This window comes from Mugil cephalus, chromosome 15 (genome assembly GCF_022458985.1).
Source record: "Mugil cephalus isolate CIBA_MC_2020 chromosome 15, CIBA_Mcephalus_1.1, whole genome shotgun sequence".
Classification (NCBI taxonomy): Eukaryota; Metazoa; Chordata; class Actinopteri; order Mugiliformes; family Mugilidae; genus Mugil; species Mugil cephalus.
In genome coordinates, this window is record NC_061784.1 from 11,446,493 (window position 1) to 11,467,404 (window position 20,912).

General features: G+C 46.0%; 1 protein-coding gene across 4 annotated transcripts in view; it reads right to left on the reverse strand.

Annotated features, from left to right (window-relative positions):
- mtus2a (microtubule associated tumor suppressor candidate 2a) overlaps window positions 1–20,912 on the reverse strand; it is a 36,409-nt gene that overhangs the window by 11,006 nt on the left and 4,491 nt on the right. For 3 of the 4 annotated variants that reach the window (XM_047608089.1, XM_047608091.1, XM_047608092.1), the window contains exons 2-4: window positions 13,484–15,696; window positions 12,380–12,644; window positions 9,114–9,395 (exon numbers count right to left, since the gene is read on the reverse strand). In XM_047608089.1, coding sequence (XP_047464045.1) covers window positions 9,114–9,395; window positions 12,380–12,644; window positions 13,484–15,460 — 2,524 coding nt within the window. In that variant the 5' untranslated portion in view covers window positions 15,461–15,696. Of the gene's footprint in view, window positions 1–9,113; window positions 9,396–12,379; window positions 12,645–13,483; window positions 15,697–17,247; window positions 17,487–20,912 lie in introns of those variants that run through there. The other variant, XM_047608090.1, reaches the window with a different exon arrangement.

Here is a 20,912-nt window from a genome sequence, read left to right on the forward strand (position 1 = left end):
TTGCCACTTCTTTTTTTTTTTTCTCTTGAGATCACATATTAGTTTAGTCTTTTATGGGTGGCTGTGTAATATCTGAATTTAGGTTCACTGGACTGAGAAATGGGTTGTAACCTCTGGGTCTCGCTGCTGCTGCTGCTCTCAATCTCAATCAGCAGCACACTTATCCTGCAGTCGCACAAACACAGTCTGGCATACATGTTTGCACAGGGGAAATTCCAAAAGGGAACATTCACAGGAAAGCACAATGCGCACTCACACATAGCCCTTATTTTCGCCATCGTCTGCTTCTGACACCTGCAAGCTTGTGTGCACGTGGCTCATTTCTCCATCACTGATCAGTAACAAACCAACAGACTGCTTACACCACTCCGCCGTCTGCAAGTGCAAGCTGCCTCGTTACTGACGTGCGTAACTTCTGTGCGTCCCGTAACCACGTTTCGCACAACAGCGTAAACAAAAAGAACACGATCCTTTGAAAACTGCAAAAAAAAATCAAGGGTTTCTTTAGGTCTGCTTTGATTCATGTTACGCCAAGCTCCTCAGGCATAGGGGATCAGAATAGTTCGCGGCGGGGAGCCTCGTCTATTCAGAGGAGCAGCTACGCCAGGGGTGCGGATTGCCTCGAAGACAAAAAAGCGTCCCACCTTCCTGTTCACGTGTATGGGATGAGCGAACCACACACATGAGCACACTGTGAACTACTTATAGAACAGAACAGACAAATCTTTGTTTGTCCCACAACAGGGAAATTGCAGAACATGTTATTTAATTTTGCATTGTGGCAACCGTGTCAGTACAGGTATATAGGTAAGTAAATACTGTCGGGCAATAGATGCTCAAAGAAAATAAAGCAGAATATCTATCTATCTATCTATCTATCTATCTATCTATCTATCTATCTATCTATCTATCTATCTATCTATTTACACTGCAATAAACCTAATGCACAGATCCTCATTTAACTTAAATTCCTACATTGATTCAACTGGTTCTTTGTAATCTGAGTCGACACAGGTCACCTGCCTCGTTGATAGGAGCAGATGTGCGCTCATTTGTCAAAGGTCAAATCTGCATCACCAAATTTCCCACAGCGCACACCAGAGAGAGGAAGAATAAATGAGTTGGCCGAGAGACAAAACTGAGAAATTCTGGGAATCATAAGATGGGAGATTGTAATTCATGGGCTTGGGGAAAGGGAGACAAAAAAGGAAGCATCTCATTAACGGCAAAAGAAAGCTGATGTGCGTGGCTGATTGGCGAAGCGCCAGCCGATGATGGATAACAGAGGAATGGAGAGGATCGAGCTCACGAAAGGACGTAAAAAGAGCAGGGGAAGAGAAAACGGAGCCGGTGGCAAGCTTAGCATATTACGAAGACGGATGAAAAACGCCGGCGATATTAAAAAGGGACCTTGAACAGCCGAGAACAAAAGACAGCAGGATTTTTCTTTTCCAGCTCAGCGGGAGGCCATTTTATTGGAGCAGCTTGGCCCTCACAGCAAAACTAATAACGGCAGGAAAATGCTGACTTCTGTTAGTCCTCACTGACTGAAGAGGAAGCAGGCAGCCGGCAAGAAAACAATGAGCCATTCTTAGAGTTTTGAAAAATATATGTCTGCGCCGGTATCATTTGGTAGAAAAATGGCAAAATTCTGACTTGTTTTCATTTGATTGCAGCATGAACTGACTCGTGCTTTCCTCGCACATTTCTGCAAACTGAACTCTCCTGCCGTCCTAAAGGAATTGATCAAAACCTTCCAGGTGCGCACGCTCTCAAAACACACTGGCTACTGAAGTGAACTCGCTGCACGGCTTGCAGTGCTGACGAGTCAAAGAAATAGCTCTTAGGCTTGAAAAATGTATACCCTCTGGGAAATAAGGGGATACTGTATTATATGCGACTGAAGCATCCTGTATGAATGCAGTCATTGGGATGTGGGAGATATGTGCTAAGCTGGGCGGCGGGTTTCGTGCAAAAAGACGGGGAAGTTATACAGTTGCTGATTTATTTCAGCAATTAATTTTTGCTATCAGCTTTTCTGTTTAATCTGTTTAATCACGATTCTTTGTTTAAGTAAAAGAGCAATTCCACAATGTAAATCTGCTTCACGCTCAAGTCCTGTGGTATTACTAGAATTTTTCTTTCTACTATAAGAAATTTAAAAAAACATGTGCACCAGGCATGGTACTGGGTACAATTACAGTACTGGGTACTTTAATGGCTGATATGAAATCATAATCATAATCAGCGAGTGATTCTGAAATACTGCTGTGAAACTAGAGTGATCAGCCACAACATTATGACCACCGACAGGAGAAGTAAATAACATTGATCTTATTGTGAAAATCCAGTGTTCTGCTGGGAAATGTTTGTACCTGGCGTTCATGTGGATGTTACTAGACCAGACCAGGGTTGACCTGGCCTCCAAATTCACCAGATCCCAAACTGATCAAGTATCTGTGGGGATGATCCACAGAGGCCCCTCCCCTCAACTCATAGGATCCATTCATACTCTGGGGAGGCACAATGGAGACCATACACAATATATGGAAAGTGGTCATAATGTTTTGCCTGACTGGTGTATTTTAAAGCTGTGATACCAGCAATAAAACCGGTGCTTGTGTTGTGAATTTACATTCTTAGTTGATAAAAGTCTGAACTTGATTTCAGCTTATTAATTAGTCCGCGTGTTATCACAGACAGATGTCAGTTTCATTCAGTGGATTCTCGGTGCAAAAGACAGTGCGTGTAATTAAGCTTGACGATTGTATTCATCGGAGGCTTTCATTTGTTCTGCTTATTAATAGTTGCTTCCTGTCATTTATTCAAGGCTGGCTTTGAAACGTCTGTCTCCATCCGCCGGTAATAAAGTGAAGGCCACTGTGTCCCCCACGCTCGTACTATACGTTATTTACGCACTGTAGTGTCCACATTATGTTTCATCCTGATATGAGATGAATGGAAATCTGTTTAAACGATCACATGCAACATGTCTTTTCTCCTTTTAGCTGTATAGAGATTACAGATTCAAGTCTTTCTCCTTTTGGTCAACAAAGGAGTTAAACAAAGAGATTCTTGGATATACGAGCCTTCACTAAATCAGTGTCAGTTTGATCACAGAATAATATTCAGCACCACTGTCAGAGTCTGAATCGGAAGTACCAGTTATAAGGAAAGACACAGTGGAAGAAGTTACAAGATGATTCATCCAAGTGAGGAAAGAAGTAGAAGTTGTGGGTCCAAAATAGAGGGCAAAAAAAAACAAAAAAACAAAACAAAACAAAGAGCGTCCTAAGGTGACCATCTGTTAACCACACAGCCTGAGTTCAAGACTCAGTGACAGCCAGAATCATCCCTGCTGAAGTGTCCTTGAACAAGGCACCAGAGGCCAGATCAACAGAAGGCTGCAAGAATTTTGATGGTCACCCTCTGCAGGAAATGATCATCTCACTCAACGACTCAACAGCTCAGTAAGAAGCAAGTTTAGATTTTTGGTTCTGCTTTTGGGAGATTTGCAAACATCCACTCCTGAATGGCGCCGCCTTAAACTCAGAGCACACATAGCGAAGGCTCTGGTATAAAAATAAGCCTTAAACCTCTATGAGAACAAAATGCAAAGAATAAAACAAGCAATATGTAAAAAATATAAGTGATCTGTTTTCCAGCAGCAGGCTCGATTGCATTTCAATTAAAAAAACACATAGGGGTTACTATGACACTGGCTTATATTATGTGGGTGTAACGCAAACACACACACACAAAATGAAAATTTAAAGTGTAGAAGAATCTACAAAACAGTCGACCAACAGATACTCATTTAGGTTCAAGGAGCACACGCAACGCGAGGCACTGAAATGTTCTCAGCCGGTCGTTTTTATGCTCGCTTGATTTTAATCCAAAACGTCTCGACAACGCTATTTATGTTGTTCTAAAATGATCCGATTCAAGGGATATTTGCAGTTTGTTTTGAAGGAGATAGCAGCGTATTAACTAACTGAACCCCAGTGGGAAATAAATGAAAACTGTGAGAGCCAATGCGAGAGCTAAATGACAAACTATTTTTTGCGCTTTGATAAGGGTAGGGAAAACACCAGGCTGATTAGGCAGGAGCCAGGGAGGAAAGCCTGCACAAAGTCATTTATTGACAATATAGACAGTAATGAGCTTTCCTGGGCTGTCTCCTGAATAATTATAGGAATTGAGAAAAATGAGAAGGCGCTCGCAGATTTAGATGAGTTTAATAACTGCGGAACCCGAGCCGTCGCCTACAGTGAATCTTTGACGTCTTGGGGAGACGGGGGCTAAGTGAAAGGTTAGACGGAGCGCGTTTTGAGTTTATCTGATTTCAATACACTTGTCGCTGTAAGTCTGGACCATCGGCCCGGGCTCATAAACATTGATTAACACGGAGCAGGATGAAATACGCTGGGAGTTTACCAGTTAATGAACAGGCCCATTGAGCCCATCCTCACTGTCACAGCTCTGCTGCTTCAATACGCCTCTGCCATGTTAGTTTTTCTCTCCTCGTCCACAGAATGGCAGCCATATCTAATTGGCCCGTCTAATTTGCTGCTCTGCTAGTGTGTGTTTATGCGTGTGTGTGTGTGTGTACATGTTTGCGCATAACTGTGTGCGCACATGCACCACAGAAACCATCTGTTCACAGTGAGCTTGCATGAGTCACACACCAGATCTGAGCCATGGCATCTGGGGTATGCATCCACTCTGCGCCTCCCTTATTCCCCCCACACACGCTGCCCCTTCCCCTTCTTCCTCTTTGCTCATTTTGACTCATCGAATTTGCTTTCATCCCCTCAGCTCTCCTGCTCCCCCTCGACTGCCCGCTCACTCCTTCCTTGCCTCCATTATTTCATTATCACCTAAGCAAAAGACGGATGGCGGTGATAAGGCTCTGTTTGTTTTGGGCGATTGGGTTTCCGTCTTGGACTCGGCGCGGCTCAAAGGCGCAGGCTTCGTCTGCCTCCGCCTGCCGGTTTCGCCCCTCGGAGTCTGTCAATCACGGCGGAATTAACAGCGCATCTGCCCCGCGTCTTACACGCATGGGCGCTCTCTCCTTCTGAAGCACGCGCGCGGCCACGGAGCACCTTAGGAGATGTCAGCGTGGATTGGGTTAATAGCTAATCAATGCCATATGGAGTAACCTTTAGCCCACCAGACACTGGACTAACACACACACACACACACTCACATCGTGCATGTTAATTTATAAGCAAACAGGCGATAAGAATCAATCATGGCTGTAGCAGTTCAGTTCAATGTGACTTTGGATATCTTACTCCAAAAAATAGACTATACAGTGTATACTACCCATATATAGCCTTATTTTCTATTTACAGTTACATTTACAATGCACGTGCATGCGCATATAACCCACTGATCATGGCCGGTTGACGAATTACAACAAAGAGTAGCATAAACTCCAGATCCAGGGATTTTCCTCTAACCCACTTTACTGAAGCGCTGCAATCATTACCTCCCCATTGCTCCTTAATGATTTCTGTTATCTATAACATCCAGGGTCTGAATGGAGTCCGTTTGGCTGCCGGTCAATGGGGAAAACGGGCAACCGGCCTCTCTCTATTCTTCTCTGCACTACTCGGTAGTGTGTTGCTGCTGCTGCTGCTGCTGCTGCTTCTCCCTTGACATCCTTGATGGAAGGATGTGTGAAAGCTCATCTGTCAGTTCTGTGTTCTTTGATCCCTGCACGAGCGCGGCAAGAGGGGAGCGAAGATCCCGGAGCGGAAGAGGAAAATTGGGTACGGCTGAAACGCATCCCGTACACGTATAGACACATACACACACATGCAGGATATGCATGCAGCAGTAAGTAGGTTCGGTAAAGCTTTTGAAAATTCTAACTGAACTGTTTATCAATTCAGTGACAAAAGCTAACATATCCTCTACAAATGGATTCAGGCGAGTCACTAGGAAATACATCCCAAATGATTCACAGCCTTGGGTGATGAAAAGATGCAATTATTTTTGGGTGAAATTGACAATATTTAATATTTAAATTTAGAAAAGGCTTCTCTTTAGTTCACTTTGAATGAAATGTCAGCCTTACCCTATCAGCGTGATTAAATAACAGTAATAATGATGAGAGGCTCCACCTAACTCTCAAATTCGAAATCAGTCAAAGAGTAAGGCTTGGCAAATCGATCTAAATATCAACAGTATCGATACCAAGGGTAGTATCGTTATCGGAACGATACTGGAAAATGAATGAGCCAACATTTCTCTCTATGAGCAATTTTTATATTTATTATCACATTGTTGCTTTTGTTTACTTATTTTGCTCAATTGACTTTGTTACTGGCATTATATTCCGTTTCTGTTTCTAGTAAAGGGGGAATTATATAATTTTATGCTGTTAAATTGTTTTATATTGTAATGAGTTGGAAACAGGTTTGTTTGACATTGATATTTCAATGATTATGACATTTCATGTAAAAAGCATCAATATCGACAATACTAGCCCTGTATCGGATTGATACCAAAATTCCCGGTATCGCCCACCCCTGTCAAAGAGGTGAAGCGTGAATGGAGCTCAGGTGGGTGATGTCTGTGCAGGTGGCTACTAATCTTTGACCACTACACCTACCTGTCACTCAAAGCTGCACATGCATGCAGTTTCTGCATAACTTTAGGAGTCGGCTCCATTTAAAGGATGTGTGATGCAAATGTTTCCTCCCTAACAGTTTCCATAAATAGGAACATTAGCTGTAAAGACCAACAGCGTTTGTTTCTGCTGTAAATTTGAGCCTTTTAGCTTTTGGAACCAGACGTGCCGCCACTTGAGGAAGTGCAGTTGCCGCACTTCGCCAGAGATGGTCGTTACGGAAAACCCTAAAATGTAAAATGTACGACAACTCGATCCCGGTCTATAGGAAAAAATATGCTCTAAAAGTTTCCCCATTGCCTCAGAAAAAGGTCAGACACCAGCCGACCTTCTGCTTAAAGCTCACACAGTGGTAGAGGCCGAGAGGATCTACAGTCAAACCCAGTTTAATCTGGAGGGTTCAAATGCTTCGTAGACAAAGGTCACGAGCACAAGGCTGAGTCAAAAGTTGAAGCAAATGTTCCTGCTTTCCCCTCCTGCCTCGCTCACTCTCTGACTCACACAAACACACACAGAAACCAGGATCAAAGGCCCTTAATCTTTTGCCCCTCGTGTCTATCATCCTCGATTCCATTTTGGTCCCAACGTGCTCTGAGCAGCAGCGGTTCAACAGCAGGAGGAGGAACATTCTGCTGGAGGCATTACTTTAAAAAAAAAAAAAAAAAAACTTCCAGTCCTCTTTGCTCTGCTGACAGGTGTTACAAGTGCTTTGTGAGATGGGAGAGCATGCGTGCATGTGTGTGTTTACAGATAAATCTGCACAGAAGAAGGAGGTCAGGACCCTGTTACATCGGGTGTGTTTAGGATTCAGCGGATGCACTTGTTACCATCACAGTAAGCCCAGTGTTTGCCGCTGAATATGAACTTGTGATGTGCGGCGGACACGGCCCTCCCTGTACAAACCCCATCGACCCATTATATTGACGTTCGCGAGGTCATTTGTTTGGAAGAGTACGAAACGAATGAAGACGTCGCGTGGAAGAGGAGCAGGAAAAATCCATAGCTGGCGTCTCTGCTGCATTTGTCGCTCATAACAAACCAAAAAAACAAATAGTCTAAACGCTATATTGGATGTCTCCAAAGGGCCCCGCAGTACAAGATGACTGAGTGCCATCATAGTGTGTCAACAGATTAATGTTCTGCTTTACAGTGGTCTTTTTATATTGTAGAGATCACAGATTAACAGGAAGTGAGAGGTTTAAAATTAAGGAGATCAGGAGAATAGATTTTACAGAAAACTGAAGTTGGTAGAAGATCCAGCAGGTGGAGCATCTGTGGATCATCCCACAGATACTTGATCAGTTTGGGATCTAGTGAATTTGGACGTCTCCTATCAGTGGTTTTAATCTAGCGGCTGATCTGTCTATAACTTGTAAACGTAACTAAACATAATTTAAATATCCACAGATTTGCAAATTGATGAACACTCTTGATCAACAAGATTTTTTCGAATATTTCCTCCAAAAGATGGAGAGGCCGTTGACAAAAAGATTGATAAAATCAATATATAAATGCCTGAAACAGATGTGACAAGTTTTCCAAAAACGAAAACTTCTCCACTTATGCGAACACATTCGGCTCTGGAGACCCAAGGCACCCAAGGGATTCTTCTTTCCCCCACTTCACAGCAGTTGAAACGGTCCCTACCCCGCGACGCCACACAGTTTGGATTCACTTTCAACAAATGAAAGAGAGAGAGACACAGAGAGATGAAAACAGCACTCAAGGGGCGAATGAGGGAAAGGAGTGATGACATAACAGGGGGTCTGACGCGCGAGAGTGGAGGCGCCTACGTCAACTGTAACTGGGAGAAGAAGAGCGCGCGTTCTCTATGTAGGTCACATTAAATACACATGCAGCTAGCGCAAAATTCAGCCAACTAACCGAGCCGCCTGCCGAGCAGCCCTGAAATTTTTTCGGCTGTCAGGGTTTTGGGTTCCAGTCGACCGTGAAAGTGAAAGCGATCCAGAGCCTGCGGCCGTCAGCGATGCAAACTCAGTCGACCCGTTATCTCCGCTAATGCTGAGAGAATCTGCAGCACAGACCTTGTCAAAGAGCCTGTTAAATTACTGATGAGTCTGGGGAGTGATGTCATGTGATCTGTTATTTTTAAGACAAGAAGAAGTAGTTACCAGCTGAGCCGTCCAATGAGGAGGTTTGGTGAGTCATGGCTCCTTAAATCAGTGGCCTATCACTTTTTTCCTGTGCTAAAGTCATTGCCCTCTGCTTTTTGATGTCACGCTAACTTTCATTCATTCTATCGGCCTCCGCTCTTAATCCTCATGTGTTGCAGTTGTTGATTACAAAGTGTGAACAGTAAACTGCAAGCGAGGTGGAGCTCACAACGTAACATAATGAGCGTGGGAGGGGGCTGTTTATGCAAACCATATTCACGAGGGGAACACAGCGGTTTAGGCAAACGAGAAAGGGTGAAGGCAAATCAAATCTCAACATCAACACATTCTGGACTCACGGTGCGCCGTCCTGCAGGGGTCGCTCTGCGTGCTGTCGACGGAGTGGGCCGAGGAGACGGAGGACACGCTGGAGCTCCTGACGAAGCCGAAGGCCGCCAGGCGGCCGGCGGGGAGGCGGCTGGAGCTGTAGCCCGGGGGTCGCAGGCCCGACTGGCTTGATTTGGGAAGCAGAGACCTGGAGGCGGAGGCGGAGGCGGAGGCAGAGGCAGAGGCCTGGGGCTGGACTGGTGCTGCCGGAGCAGGAGAAGGAGCAGCAGCTTGATGGGCGACAAACTGGTGATCTGGTAGCAAAGAACCAAATATAACACAAAATATTCCGTTTTTAAAATATTAAAACGTATTGTACAACCATTAAAAAAACAAACACCTGAAGATAATAAACCATATCTTACCATGTATTTACAATTTCACTTCTTTGTCTAAATGTGCGTCCTGAATAGGAGGTATGATTATATACGTGTGTGTGTGTGTGTGTGCACATGTATGTGTGTGACTGGACTCATTAAGCAGAAATTTATGCATAAGATTCCACGCAGTTATTATGTTTATTTCCCCAGTGAACCGCTCATTATCCTGCGTCGACTAAGCTCTCGGTGAGAACCAGGAGGCTCTCTCCGTGTTATGACTCCGGCTGCTACAGCAGGCAAATATAATAACTGTACACAACAACAACAACAACCTGTGAACAGCTGCGTTTGGCTCTGGTCACGCTTTCAGACTGGGCTAGCGGCCAGAGGTTTCTCCAGCGCCAACGCAGCCAGGACATTCAATGTGACAACTTGCGGTTCAGGGCAGCGGTGATGAGAATCCGCACGGCGCACTCTAGTTCGCCTGCATTTAGAGCCGATTAAGTTATCCTCACGAGCAAGGGGCCCCTGCAGTTACCACAAATTTCTAAAAGCCGTCGGCCTGAAATCCAGGTTTTCAGACTTTGAACCTGGACAATGAGGCTGAAATGAAAGAGAGAAGAAATGATAGAGGAAAATAAAGGGAATCAAGGAGAAATTGGGGATAAAAAAAGTAATCATAGCTCTATAAAAGGTGACCATTGTCAGAAAGCAATTGGGAGAAATCACCCCTCTCTGCAATCTATGGTTTCCAAGCGAAAAACAGATGAAATGTGCAGTCATGAACGACCAAGGCACACACACACACACACACAAAGTGGGCAAATCTGCAGGGCTTGGACAAAAGCCCCATCTTGGCTACCCCATCCTGCTGTGCAAGGTCTGGATCCTGGGCAGATGAAGAGCATTATCCCCCCGCTGGAGGCAGAGATAAGGTAGGCAACCCTCCTTTCCTCCCCATTTGGCGCAGCTTTGTGCTTCGGTGCATGCTAGGGGCTAACGACCACATCAGGACAAAAGAGAGGGAAATCTTTGAGAGGAAGGAGGAAAGCTCCGTTGGTAGACAGAAGAAAAGTGGGACAGAAAAGGGGGGAAAAAAAAGTCTCCGGTGCAACCCTCCTCCAGCATCACCACACTTATCACCTCATCCCACTTCGCCCACAACGTCCGCCTGTGTGCCTGTTTGTGAGATTGGAGCTTGCTCCTGTAGAGTGAGAAGGTCGGGGCCATTAAAGATAAATGTCCTCATTTCCATCTTATCCTTCCCACCCTCTCCCCTTACTCTGTCTATCCCCTCTGAGAGGCGAGGGAGTGGAGTGGAGCCTCACAAACATCCACTTTAGCCTAGATATTGCAGGCGGAGGCTCACTGGTGAATGAAAACACCCATTATTAATAGCAACTTTAACTAAAAAAGGAGATGCGTCTTCTTAAATGTCACCGACTGACCTTAATTCTTGTTGCGTTTCACTGTATTCTATTTATGTGGCCTCGCAGTCATTTTCCATACAATGCACCTGCAAAAATACCGTCCATCCGACATAGGGATTCTCAGCATCCCCCAGATTTGAAGAACGCTCCATAAATCACAAAGCCCAGGCGTAACATTTGAAAACATGCAGATGCGAGAAACATCTTCGAGGGCACCCTAACTTTAGGTGAGTTACTGCGTGCGGAATTGGCCCCAGAAAAGTCAGTGGGACGAGCGCCGTTGCCAGCGCATGACTTTAATCGCAGAACCAAGGTGAGCGGCAGCAAACCTGCACGGGTTTCCTCCACAAAGCGGTAAATTGCATGTTATTAAAATGTAATACCTGAGCGCACTGCAACCTCCGCAGCGCTACTGGAGCAATAGATGGGCATGGTTACGAGCTTTGACGCGCCAAAGTCGCGGCAGCTTAAGTGGATGGTCCTCATTATCATAACAATACAGAATTCTCCATGGTAATTAAGCTAGCAGTTGAAGTAGTTTGACAATGTAATTGCTATAATATCTGTATAGCACTTTTTTTTTATTACATTTACAGCAATGAATAGACCAAAAATAAAGGTTGTGGTGAAAAAAAAATTTAAAAAATCAAATCTAACCCTGGGCTTACATACATAAGGACGTAAGGCTGATTATTACTGCAATGTGCATCGTGTAAGGATGGCTCCAAAAGGAAGATACTGACATTACTTAAGTGTTAATTGCTTTGCACTTCAAAGCCTGTAGTTCCCAGAGGGACCAGCAGCAAGGAGACACTACGCATATGCATTAACAGAGATGATGATAAGTAAGCCAGGCACATCGTAACACTACGCTGATCAATTCTGTATGTGCGGTTTCGAGTCGGGTTTGTACATATTGTAGTGTATATACGGACACGTATGAGTCTGTATATGTGTTTTTTTGTTGTTGTTTTTTTTATTTTTTGCTACAGGGAAGGAGCAGATCAAAAATTAAAAAAAAATACATGCAAGCCACAAACGGCACAGCCTTCCAACAGCGTGCGATGATGAGGGACCTGAGTTCAGCAGGCAGAGGTGGTGTCTGAGTCGTCTGAATAAGAAATTTCGCCGTGCGGCGAAGAGAAAGGGTGAGCAGGCTATTTATTTATTTTGCTTTGCAGATGGCAGCCTCCCGGAGCAGCGCGAGTTGCCTCGGAGCGTCTCTTTCAATCGCCTTCCAATCAGATCAGCCCAAATTAATCTCAGAGAATGCATTTTAATGAGATGCCTTCATCTCGAGCCAAGCCGAGGGGGGTAAAGGTCCCGCGACTGCTGCACGGGAGGAGGAAGATAAGGCGGCTTGTCAAATTTAGGTTTTTTCCAAAATTAAACCTGACACATGAGGTAGCTGAAAATAGGCCATCTCAATTTCGCGATACTTTCTGGAATGTAATCCCGCTCAGAATACCGATGCGAGGAAATGTTTACCTCTGTTATCTTGGCCCTTCTGACTGGCCGCTGGGGCTGGGCTGACTGGCTGGACTGGTTGACTGAAGACCGGTGCTGACCTCTGACCCTGAGTGGACCCTCTGCCCTTGGCTGAGCCTGTAGCCGTCCTGGTGACGGCCCCCAGACCCAGACGCAGACCTCTGCCAGAGCGCAGGAGGCTGCCGCTCCCTCCGGCCTGAGCAGCCGTCCTGGACTGCAGCGCCTCCTCGGCAGAGCCGCCTTTAAAGCCCATGGGTCTTCCCACCTGGAAATCAAAATCAATAAACTGATGTAAGACACATAATCCTCATACAGTTAAATAATACCAACAAAAAATACTGTGTTTTAAGCGCCTTTTAAGTGCCTAGAAAAGACAAACACCATCCGGCAGATATAAATAGTCTGTGTCACACAAAGTCTTTGAGTGCCTGTAGGGATTTTTCTGCTGACGTTTATTTACATGCTGTTGCGCTTAACATATGACGCACCCTTTAATGTAATGGCAAACACCATAATAATTGAATGTGCTGAATGTGTTTTCTCAGATCTGAATTCTGCTGCATGTTTTTTTTTTTTTTTTTTTAGAAGCAATCTGCAGCCTGATGAAACACAGAACACAAGCAAATCTGGTTTCATTAGCTCTCAGAGAAAATGGAAGACTGCCCTGCAGGGAAACTGGGATCCATGAATTCAAATTGTTCAATAGAGCATTGTCTCTGAGCGGCATTACCACGTACTAATGCTAATGCACATGAGATATCACACGAGGCTCTGAGAATCGGCCTCTCACTGTTGACTGGCAAGGATTAAGTATTTATTTCCACATGCTGGTGCTTGACGACGTATGAATTTGAATACCAGATGAAGCAATTTAATCAGCCTAAATAAAAAATTATTTTAAAGCGATAACGAGCAGCTCTTCTGAGAGTGGGAATAAAATGCAGATGCTCTGTGATCAATTATACATGGCTACTGATAATATATGGACGCGAGTCGGAGAAACAAAACTAACGGAAAAGGTTGGACTTGGCAACATAAATCAGAATGCTTTTTTTTTTCTATTATTGTGAGAAAGTTTTCTACGGCAGTAAAGCCTGCACTCACCTCCGACGGCGCCCCGTAGAAGTTGTCCGCTTTGCTGCCCAGCTTCGGGGGTGCCGTGTGGCTGTGTGTGTGCGCAGGGGGGACGGTGTTTGTGTGTCCAGGAGCTCTGATGCTCTTGTTCAGCATTCCTTGCGGGAAAATGTTCGTCTGCATCTCTTGGCGGTACTTGTCATACAGCAGGTTGGAGGCACTAAGGACTGGGGCTGCTCTCGTTTCCGCGTCAGGCTTGGACGGGTCTTTAGGTGTTTGGCTGTTGGTGTACATTGAGAGTCTGGATGGCAGAGATGACACCTGATACGGTCCGTCTGCAGCCTGGGGCTTAAACTGAGGGTTCTTTCGGACGTAGGTAATGATTTTGGGGCGAACTCCTTTAGGTTTAAGTTTGGGTGATGGGGAACTCTCCCTGGGGGAGCTGTGGGTGCTCTGCTGGTTGTTAAGAGGCGCTTTGGGGATTCCACTTGTGCTTATATTAGATTTGACTGGTGCTCTCAAGCAACTGTTGCCATAGCCCTGAGCTGATGTCAATACAGCAGGGTTGCATCCTGATGGGATGTGTCTAACTACTCCAGAGGCATTCCTGGAAACGAGGTACATGGAGGCTTGCCTGCGTGGTGAGCCCTGGGGTGTCCTGAGAGGGGAGTGCGGAGGTGTGGATGATCTGGATTCAACGCTAGTCCTGTTGGGACTGGAGCAATTCCTCCTGTATGTCAGCTGAGTCTGGGGTGTCTTCTCCAAAGCGGAAGGGTTTGAGGGACTGGAGCTATGCTGAGCAGTCGTAGCTGGCTGTTTTTCCACTGGTGCCGCCTCCCTCTGGGACGGTTGTCTAAGCTGAAAGACTCCACACGCGTTGTACAGGTGTGAGAAATCCGACGGCTCGCGTAAAGACGACCTTTGAAACTTTATGTTCGACCCATTACTGTGTGAACCTAGAGACGGGTTGTGGGGTTGCCCTGTCTCGGTTTGTTGAATGGTGGGCTCGGCTAAGCTCCGCCCTCTCCCCATCTCCGTCTGACACAGGGGTCTGACGAGTTGCTGCCGTCGTGGCGGCAGCACCCTCTCCTCAAACCCAGCCTTTCTCCTTTGGCCCAGCACCCCATCAGAGGAGAGTCCTCTTCTATGTTGATTTCCCTCATGCCTCTGATCCTGGCTGCCGTACTGAGGACAGCCATGTTTCTCCTGAGGATTCGTCTGTGGACAGTTCTGATTGGCATCTACAGGGCCAGGAGTTGGCCTTCTTCTGGTCTGAGCTGAGGTAGAGTTGTTGGCGTTGGGATAGACGAGAGACGCTTGTCCGCTAGTATCCAGAGCACTAGACAGGCTTCCGCTGAGGGAAACAGCTGACAGGCTGGACACAAACACGTTGGTCTCAGACTTGGACTCCTTCAGACCACCCTTCCCTCTCTGCCTGCCTGACCTGGTGTCCCTTTTGTCCACTGAGCTCGTCACACACGCGTCTAGCTCTTCGGTGCTATGGCAGGCGACCCTATTCTGCGCCTCTTTGCCCCTGCGTGTTCTGCCCTCCACCTTGTTGCCATCGTTGTCGTTTCTCCTCGCGCCGGTTGAAGCGGAGCTGGCAGTTGAACATGAGGATATGGACATGGGACCCTCGTCTCTTCCATCGCGTAAACTTCCCCCGCCATCTTCTTCCTCGTCCTCCTCCTGACTTCCCAAAAATGCGTGTATCTCCTGACACTCCAAAAGCTCAAAGTCTCTGATCTCCGGTCCCATGCATTGGTGCTCCGAGTCCCAGATCACCAACTTATCTGGGGAATCACTCTGAGAGACCAAAGGAGGAATGGAGCTTGGGCTGTACCCCGTGTCATCAGTCAACCCTTGTCCTTCCTGATCACTGATTAAAGGTAACTGATTGGCGTTATCATCCCCAGGCTGGGTGAACTGGATCTGGGTTTTACTTCCAATCTTTTCTCCTCTGTCAACGTTGACTCTCAGTCCCTGGAAACTAGTCGGAACGCTCATGTCGGACTGATTTTTTTATGCGCACACAAAGACACCTGCCGAGGCCATTTACGGAGTTACAAAACCTACTTCCCTCTCTGCCTCTGCTCTTCTAGGTCTCTGTGATGATGGCCCTTGTGTTGAATAATCCAGGGACGAAATGTCATCTCATGAAATCTTTTCAGCTCACCACTTGTCATGAGTGTACTGCGAGTTATCAAAGCCGTCTTTTTCAGGGGCGCAGAGGTCTGTTCAGTCTGGAAAAAAGAAAAAAGGCACACAAAGGAAACTATAAGAAAGAGCAACAAGTATGAAGGCACTTTTGTGAAACGAATTCTCTTCTGACTCCGTGGAGCCACTTGAGTGGAGTTTTATGTTTAGTCTGTAGGGCAGCAGCAAGTCATGAAATCAAGTGCGCACATAACCTCCATATGTGCGTGACTCACATCAATGTGCAGCTATTTGAAACAAAGCTAGGTGGTAGGAAAAAAATAACAATGGAGGCTTTTAGCTTTATTTTGATATAGCTTTAACAGGAACCTTGTACCAGCACGTTTTAAATGAGAGGTGCAGAATTAATAAGAGGGACAACAATTAGAGATGTTCACTTTACGGCTGGGCTAAGAGAGGTAGAGGACTGTTTGCATGACAGGAAAAAGGAATCACCCTGGGAATGTCTGATGACAGGTGCTCTGTAATGAGTGTTCTTGTTTTGTAATAAGCTCTTTTCCTCCAGGGATGCTGTGGAATAGAAGTCAGGAGGAGGACCGGGTGAAATCAGCTGTAATAAAAGCATTTTCCAAACCACCGGCAAACATCGCCTCTGTGTTCCACTGCGTAGCGCACTTGTTGCTAACATGAAGATTACGCGTAGGGGTCGTCATCGGCGAGGGCTGGAGCCGCCACCCCAGGCGAGATAAATCCGTCCTGTGGGTGTCATCACTACATGAGATCGACACTCCTCTCTCTGTCTTCTCTAGCATGCCACATGGCTGACGCAGCTTAACAAGTGAATAAAATAAATTACTAAAACGAATACAGGAAGAAGAATTTATCTTTGAGAGTGGATCAGAAAGATGAAGTCAAATCTGCAAAACATCTTGGATACGAATATGTATCAAACCCCTAACAGTCATTGCGTAGAACACCTGCAACACAACTTCAGCACCTAAACCAACCACTGAAACCGTGGCCTGTCTAACAATACAACTTCTTCAGCTAAACCAGTCGCTGTATCTGCAGCAACACTTGAAACCTCACTTTGGAACTACAGCCCATTCGTTGACAATATGCATCGGAACAGAAAACAAAAGTTGACACTGATTTGTCACTCTGAGTTTAAACCATTTCAAAGTGACCAGTGGCGCCGTTAAACCAGTCCATCAACCAGTATAACACGAGACACACGGCGGAACTGGAGCAACGTGAAATGACGGCCGGGTTCTTGCTACCGCAGTAAAGGCGTTTGCGTGTCTCTTTAAATTTCTCTGAGGAATTTATCTCCTGCCTTGAACCAGAAGCGTTAAAGCCACCAAATATTAATGCATTCCGTTTCATGGCCCAGCAGGCAGATTATCTTTCGCTGTTTGTTCGCTCGCTTCCTACATCACAGACAGGCCTCAAACAAACTGAAGTTACATTTCAGTCATATTCCCTCTGTCAGGTAAGAGCTGTTTCCTGTCTTCTCTCCGTGTAGGCAGCAAACACTGTGTATTTAGACCAAGACGGTCGTTGTGCAGTCAAACGTGCGTCTCCAAGCCCTCTCACTGAATATCTGAGTAGTCTCCAAAGTGTGATAAATCTCCCACCTTCTAATTATATTTGCAGCAGGGGTGTCTGTCCTCGTGGCTTCTCCATGTGTCCTGTGGCAGCAGTAGTAGTGAACTGACTAATAAGATGGCAGCTCCCACAGCCTGTGGCCTGTTTGACACTGCTCCAAATTTGCCGAGCTAAACCTTTTCCAAATGCACCCTGGGAAAGGAAACATTCAAATTGGGTTTGGGTTTCTCGAGGTCATATTCAAAGCAATTCAGAGATATCATCACCGCGGCTTCCTGCCCGATAAAAGAGCATCAGTTCGGCGTAACTCGCGATCTAAATATGGTGAAAATACCTCTTTTGTTTGAAGATTGACGAGCGACAGGGAGGCTCTTCGCAGTCGACAAACAGACGAACAACATTTGCGTTAATCCTCAAACTGTCTGCTCCCCCACTCTGCCTCTGTGTGTGTGCACCGCAAATATTTACCCCTGACTGGCGCGCACAATCAAATAATTAGGTAGTTAGGAAACACGCCCGCGCAGACTTAATTGGAAGAGGCGGGGACGGCAGAGACAGGGAGCTGGGCGTTTGGGGAGGGACAGAATTCTCTGAGAGGACACGGTGGCGGATCGATTGCGGCACTGATGTAGCGCTGCAGCTTGTGCTGATGACAGCAGTCTGGGGAGGCTGAGCGCTCGGCTTGGTCACGGCGGCTCGACCAGAATGGGCTGCGTTATGCCTAACAAGGATGGCTGGCAAAATCAATCTGGGCGGACGTAAGGAGACAGAGAATCTGGTCTGGTGATGAGAAGCAGGGACGTGTGGATTTGACAGTAAAATAGTGAAAGGTTCTCCCTGCTGCTGCACTGCCTTCTTTTGGCGGCGTACACATTAAGATGCTAATGGAGTTTAGTAGGCAGGGACCATTTTGGCTTTACATGTGCTCTAGGGCAAATTCATTCATATCATTTTCACGTTTATTAACCAATCAGCCACAATCAACATATGTGATGAAGCTGTTTTTAGAAGATGTTATTGTTAATTTAATATCTAGAGTACACTAGAGAGGACCAGGCTGCGTACATGCATGTTGAGGTGATCTGGGCTATGAATGCAGGAGTGCTTCCACCCAATGGTGAGCTCCACCTCTTCTCGAGGTAACTTTTCGATCCGAGCTCTGCTGGGAAAACACCAGGAAGCGAAACGTGAGAGCAAAAAAAATTGAACAGTCCTGTCTCTGTTGTCATGGAAATGCCATATCCCCAGAGAACACACATCCTGACCCCTGCATCTTCCGGCGGGGCAAAAAAAAAAAAAGGGTCACTTAGGAAGAGACGGTAGAGTCCCGAAGGTCAGCTTTAACACTCACAGTGCATGCATATTCAGCTGTGTGTCACTCTCGCACCCACTCACAATCCAGGCGCACAACAACGCGCGCGGAAAAATACGCGCCGCACTGGAAACCGTCGAGCGGAGGGCCGAACGCATCCCTGCAAACGCGTGGGCGGGCGAGGCAGACGGGGCAGGATGAGACGCTGTCTCAGCGCCCATCGAGCTCAGTGAAGGACTCGGGGTTTGTTGTTTTCGACAGGCTCCTAAACTGACGGAGTGTTGCGTTTAAACTCTTCCCAAGGTGAGAAACAACGGTCAGAGAGGTGTTGATTGAGTGTTGATTTGAGAAAAGAGTGGATTTTTTTTTTTTTTTTGCTCTGACTGCGAGCAGGGATCCGTCTGTGTGGGTGAAAGACTGAGACTCAGACCGGAGGTGGGAGGGATGAGACGTGCAGATGGATACAGAGAAGAAGACAGTTGTAGCGGGAGGGCTACAGATTTTCTAATTAGGATGATGGAAGGGAATGCGTGACGTAGATGAGCTATAGAGCCCCTTCGCCGAAGCGACTGAAAACCCAAGAGAAAAGAGCAAAAAAATGATTAATAAAAATCCTTTAGCATAACCTTAATTATCACTAAAGGGCTCAAATTATTTAAACCGGGAACATATGCTCTCCGTTTTTTAAATTTTCTTCATGCATTCCATTTTATCTTCATCACAGTTTCACCACAATCCTCAAAAATATCTCAGTGCTTTCTAGGAAGCGGAAGGAGAGGGGGGATTCATTTAGCTGAGAAATAGGAGCTGAAATATTCAACATATTGTTATATTTGATATTAATATTCCGAGATAGAGAGCGGAGGGGGTGGAATTTACTTATCCGGGGTGAAGGAGAGGTTCCAGAGAAGATTTTAAGAAGGACCTAGAGGGTTGTGTTTTTTAAGATGAAATCCCTGCCCCCACTTACTACATTCATGGTATGGGCTTTCATGAGAGACAGGGGATTCTGTTTCACTTGTTCACCTGTTATTCTTTAAAAAAAAAAAAACATATATTTGATTCTTTGAATCTGTTGCTGGCTTTTACACGTACATATATGGATGAGGTGCGACAGTACACAGACACCTGACGCAGACACACATCAACAGATGCCTACGCGCGTTCCCTCCGCGTCTTTGTTGTCGGTCCAGCAGCACATGTGGCCATTACAGAAGCCATTTGTCTTTGGCACTTTGCTTTATTCCACTCCTCCCCCACCGGAGAGCAGACAGGTTTTACAGCTCTGTACTCCCAAGGGGGAGGGAAGCCCGGCCACACGTATGCATCCCCCCCTAACCGTCCCACCTCTCTTCCATCCATACATACTTCTGCACACATGTGATTCCAGCACACCGAAATGGCAGGAGGCCCAAAAATGGGCCGAGCGGCAACGCGCGCACAATCGTAATTTACGACCCCTGAGCGTTTCCACGTGACATAATTAGATTTAGTGCGGGATTTACATTAAAACGCAGCGAAACTCCGCAGCTCCTCCACTACAGCCCGGCGCCTTTCCATGCGTGCAATTAATCTCTAATGACATCACCCTTGCGTATCCTTGTACACTTCTTCCCCGAGGGTGTAATGTGTTCGAAATGAACAAGTGTGAACTTGCGAGCAGCTACCGACGCGTGCACTCAAAGATAAACAAGCACAAAAACCGACAATCCTCTTGTTCTTTTATATTTCTTTTTTTTATTTTTTGGAGAAGATACTGTAGGTTATTCCTTACTTTGTATTCTATTCACCTAGAATCATCCGGCAGGATAAAGCTTAGCGAGAAAGTCTATTCAGGAATGAGCTAAGCTTTAGTCATCCGTTCCCTCTCCTCCCATCTCTGTCAGCGACACAACACGGACAGAAATAGCAGGGAAATAAGCTAAACACTCCGTTTTCACAAGGCACAATAGACATCCCGGAGACAGAAATTCACAAGTGATGATTCACTGGAGTGTGTCTCCGTGTCTGTACGTGGTGAGCGAGCACTAACTCATTGTGTGCAGTGGGGGGGAGCAAAAACAGAACTACTAAACATGGAGTTCTCCAGCTGCTTGACTGTTGTTCTGCACCAATGTAGACGCACATCAAAAACAACTAAGCGGGAAAAGCGTTGCTCCCTCTGTGATTCCTGTCTGTTTCAACCCTTTCTAAAAAGAACCCATTATTGTCTCTCTCCGCTTCTCGCTCCTCTATTTCCCATCCTTTCATTGCCTCTTTTTAATCACGCTTAATCACACGGTTAATCAGGGCAGGGTGAAGTGATCAATCCTATTTTCACCCATACAGAGGGCACATCAGCAGCCTACCTCCGCCAAATAATCCCCACTCGTCCCCCCCCCC